At 44.5% G+C, this 4,426-nt stretch overlaps 1 protein-coding gene across 1 annotated transcript in view; it reads left to right on the forward strand.

Annotated features, from left to right (window-relative positions):
• Nucleotides 1-1,206: 1,206 nt before the first annotated feature.
• The window catches only part of Brwd3 (bromodomain and WD repeat domain containing 3), a 107,915-nt gene continuing 104,695 nt past the window's right edge, over nucleotides 1,207-4,426 (forward strand). Inside the window, 4 exon segments of the mRNA XM_005366724.3 lie at nucleotides 1,207-1,417; nucleotides 1,551-1,609; nucleotides 1,812-1,841; nucleotides 2,243-2,302. Coding sequence (XP_005366781.1) covers nucleotides 1,387-1,417; nucleotides 1,551-1,609; nucleotides 1,812-1,841; nucleotides 2,243-2,302 — 180 coding nt within the window. The 5' untranslated portion in view covers nucleotides 1,207-1,386.

Genomic DNA, 4,426 nt, shown 5'->3' on the forward strand with positions numbered 1-4,426 from the left:
AAAAAAAAAAAAAAAAGAAGGTGAACCTTCAAATTTGAGTACTTCAATGTAAACAATGTAACGGAGTCTGTTTTGCCAGCAGGTTTAGCTTCAATGAATTAGGATTTCAAAGTAGAGAATGAGAACAGAATGTTAAAAGAAAGTGGTTAAGTAAAACAGTTTACTCCATCTGTGACAATCATTACACGAGTAACTTTGATCGCTGAAGACTTAACTACCCACCACCAAAAGTCAGTGCTGTGTGAAGAGTTGAGGCTATATATTAAAACGATTGTAGTCTCAAATTTCTAGGAAGCAATTTGTAAACTAGCAAGCTGATTTATGCTTGCAAGGTGAGCACCCCGGGAAGCAGGGCAGGAGGATTGCAACTAATTCCTGGCGAGGCTTGGATATATAGTGAGAGCATGTCAGAAAATAGCGTTTAAAGGGCAAAACAAAACAAAGTATGGTTTCTATCCAAACTTCAATGGATATTTAAGAACTTTTAAAATGTTTTGATAGTGTTTCAAAACAGAATTCAAACTTTACCTACAGAATTTGGGAAAATACATTATTGAAAACTTCAGAATTTGGAACCGACTTCCTGGTTGAAGTGTAAATTTCTCAAGCAATATTTATAGCATCAAGGGGGATATTTTAAGTAGTTTTCTGTAAGAATATTATTTCTCTACTCATCGGGTAAGTACAGCACTTTCATCTGGTGCACTGTTCCTCGTTTGGACACAAGACCACAAGTGGCTAGCACCATTTCCTTGGGGTAGAGACAGAACAAACAAACCAAACCCTTTAGGTGACCTATCAGAGTTAGGCCAAGTTAGTCCCTTACAAGTTTCTCATGAAAGGTTCCCTCACCGGAAAGGGTCCAATCGCCCTTACAGGAAGGGTAAGCAACTCCAGAGCTCCGGGACGCCAACGCCACCACAGAGTTTTAGAGAGGTTGCCAGAGCGTCTGCCTGCGTTTAGCACCTCTTCCTCCTTCCCCGAGCAGTAACTAGGCAACCCCAGGCCGGCTCAGGCGGCTGGAGCAAGGCAGCAGCCTCAGTGCCTCTGGCGGCGAGCCGTGAGCGCTGCAAGCGGCTCCCTCCCCTTTTCCCCCCTTTCCATGACTCCACCCCTTTTGCCCCCGCCCACCCCTCAGCGACTTCGGCTCCTCCCTCTCCTTCTCTCTTGCTCTCCTTCCTCCTCCGCCTCCTCAGCTCTTGGGCTAGAATATCTATGGGTCGAAACGTGATGCGATGAATCCGAGAGAGACCGAAACTGGGACGAGGAGTGCGGCGGAAGCGGCGGGACTCCCAGGCATGGGGGCTTCACCACAATAGAGGCAGCGCCCCCACCCGCACCCGCCAGCCCTCCGGAGCAAAGCCCCCAAACCCCCTCGGGAAAAGGATGGCGGCGGCACCTACCCAGATCGAAGCCGGTGGGTAGCTGAGCCAGGGGCTAAAGGGATGGGGGCTTTGCGCGACGGCTGTCAGAATTTTTTTTAAAAGCTTGTATCTCTCTTCCTTGCCTCTCTCCCAACATCTCCCCCCACCCCCCCACCCCTTCTTTAGAGCTGTATTACCTGATCGCTAGGTTCTTGCAGTCCGGACCCTGTAACAAATCCGCTCAGGTGAGATGGAGAAGGATATCTGGGAGTGTTGGGGAATGGTCCCAATGGGGAAATTGAGGCACCGGGTGAGCAGTGCAGTGGAGGGTGAGGGAAAGGCCGGCCTCGATTAGTCCTACAGTCAGCGGCTGTGTTGAAAGTGGGGAGGGAGGAAAGGGTTGGCGCCCCAATCTGCTTCTCATATCCGTGTTTCCCTCTTCCCCAGGTGCTAGTGCAAGAGCTCGAGGAGCATCAGGTATGGACCCCCTTTGGGAAGGGCTGGGGAGGGCTGGGGAGAAACTGGAGGAAGGGTAAGGTAGGTCAGGGGCCGAGGGCAGGGGCCCGGAGGGAGCCTTCGAGCAGGACACTCCGGGCTGTTGTCACTTGGGGTGAGCCGGGTTCTTTCTCAGAAGGGGCGGACAACGTTGGGGTCTTAACTCGTTGCCTTTTATTCCTGCGGGAGACGTTTTTTCAGGGTTTCCTTCCCTTTGGCCTGTCCCCCCACCCCCCACCCCCGGCACGGCGGCAAGAGCTGTCCGGTCTGGAGACGTGAAAACACTAGAGGGTCTAGGACTGGGCTCCAGGCTGGGTGCTGCTGATGGGGAGCAGAGGCTTTTCCTTCACCCCCCCCCCCTTTTCTTTTCCTCTGGCCCCCAGCTGATTCCGCGCCGCTTAGACTGGGAGGGGAAAGAGCACCGAAGAAGCTTCGAGGATCTGGTTAGTAAACTTTTCATTTCAACTTAGCCCAACTCTTTCTCCACTCCCTCCCCACCTTGTGCCCCCAACCCGCCCCTGACCCTTCAGCCCGCTAGGCTCCCCAAGCCTGCTGTTTGGTGTTCAATCGACTGCCCCTTCCCCCTCCCAGCGTGTCGGGAAGGGTACCTTGCCCTCCTCCAGCCTTGCTTATTTTCACCCCAAAACTTTGAAGAATGTGAGTTGGTTATCTGAGGTGCTGTGTTGTGGATTATGACTCTGTTACAAACATCGGAGAAGGCCCATTGTAGGGGGAGAAGGGACAGAAACCAGGGGGTTATCTTGGGGCACGTACCAAGGACTGACGCTGGCCAATGACAGCGTTGGTAACAGCCCGGAGTTCCGGATTAGTGGAAGAAAACTGGTTTCTGGTTGGTCCTGGCTTGAAATACGGGAACTGAGGCCAGGCTTGGGTGTTTTTTTTTTTCTCTCGCTCTCTCGCTCTCTCTTTTTTCTCCTTTTTCTTTCTTTCTTTCTTTCTTTTTTTCTTTTTAGAGGGAAAGGGAGAAGGATCTCAGAAGGGGAACTGACTCGTAAATGAGAAAAACGACACAAATAAAGATACTAAGGGACCACTGAGTGATTTCCAAGATTTGCCGTCTTTAGATAATGGACTACTGAATAAAAACATTGTTGTATATTTCAGATCTTAGAAAATAGCTCGTTAATTCGTCAGTAAATTGCATTTGTACAGATACGTTTTTACTAAATCAAAACTATGGATTATGACCTTTTAGGAATAGGTGAACATGATTTGGGGATTAGGAGACAACAATGGGCATTTTTAAAAAATAGAATATACTTTAGTTAAGAACCAAAGCGATCGGATTGACTGCTGTTTCTCCTGCAACTATGATTCATAGTGTAAGTGCACCTTCTGTGCACCGAGACAAAAAGGTGACCCTTTATATTTTGGGAAGGAGGTTCTTCTGTTGGTCACAGATGTCGAATTGTATGATAATAAAAAGAGTGATGAAATCTAAGTTCACTAAATTCAGCTCTCTTTCCTCCAAATAAGATCCAAATGAGGAAAATCAGACAAAGTAGAAAAAAGTTCGAAGGGTAGTAGAATAAATAAAAAGAAAATTTATTTAAAATTATATTGTAATAAGAAAACCTTTAAATTCCTGAGGTATTCCTTTTGATAATTTTTGTGTACAGTATTTCAAGACTGAAGCATGTAAATTGTTACAGAATCTACTGACTTTTACAAATCAACAAATGGTACAATTGTAATAAGAGTAAATGTCACCATGTTAATGGTTATAATTTTTCAGATGGTTATAAATTATTTCTGAATACCTGTTACTACTTTTAATTTATGGCCAGAAGTTTTATGTTGTTGCTCTTGTTAGATATGAGTTCAACTTGTACCACAGAACGTAAAACCAAAGTATTCACTAAAATATGTTTTATCAGGTAACTACTGATACACGTTTGAAAATAGTTTGACTATCTAGGTGTATGGATAGTGCTTTTCTTTACATTTTCCCTTTCCAGTTTATATATGTGTGTGCATGTAGATTATTTTTTGAGCAAATGGCAAAAGGAAACTTAAAACTATATTTTCAAAACGAATGCAATAGGAATTCAAGTAATTAAAATTTTCTCCTTACCACCCAATTTTAATACCAGTTTACTAGTCCTTTCTTAAACTGTAAAAGCAAATTTTTATACAGTTGCAGTCTGTCCATTTTCTGCTTTGTCTTTCTGGCAGTACTTTTGCATGACTAGTGTTATTTGCATAGCCAGCCTTCTAATGGTAAGAAAAACCAATTTAGTTCTATTTTAGATACTATGATTTGTCCTCAATTTCCAATTGATCTTCTAAGTTACAGTGATTTTTTTTTCACTAATATTTTTGCATAATTAGGTGGTCTTTTCCTGCTACCTTCTCCCCAAGTCCCTTGGACTTTGCTCTCTAAAGTGGATTTCTGAATAAGGTCAAAGGAGCTCATCAGCTTTGTAGCTTTAATCATATATTGAAGACCACTCTCCAGAAGGCCTGAGTTGATTTAAATAGAATTTTCTTTATTAGTACTAGGCTTGCTTAACCCTTAAAAGTTACTTTTTATTTGTTTTTTTTTT

The sequence above is a fragment of the Microtus ochrogaster genome, unplaced genomic scaffold (genome assembly GCF_000317375.1).
Source record: "Microtus ochrogaster isolate Prairie Vole_2 unplaced genomic scaffold, MicOch1.0 UNK13, whole genome shotgun sequence".
Lineage (NCBI taxonomy): Eukaryota > Metazoa > Chordata > Mammalia > Rodentia > Cricetidae > Microtus > Microtus ochrogaster.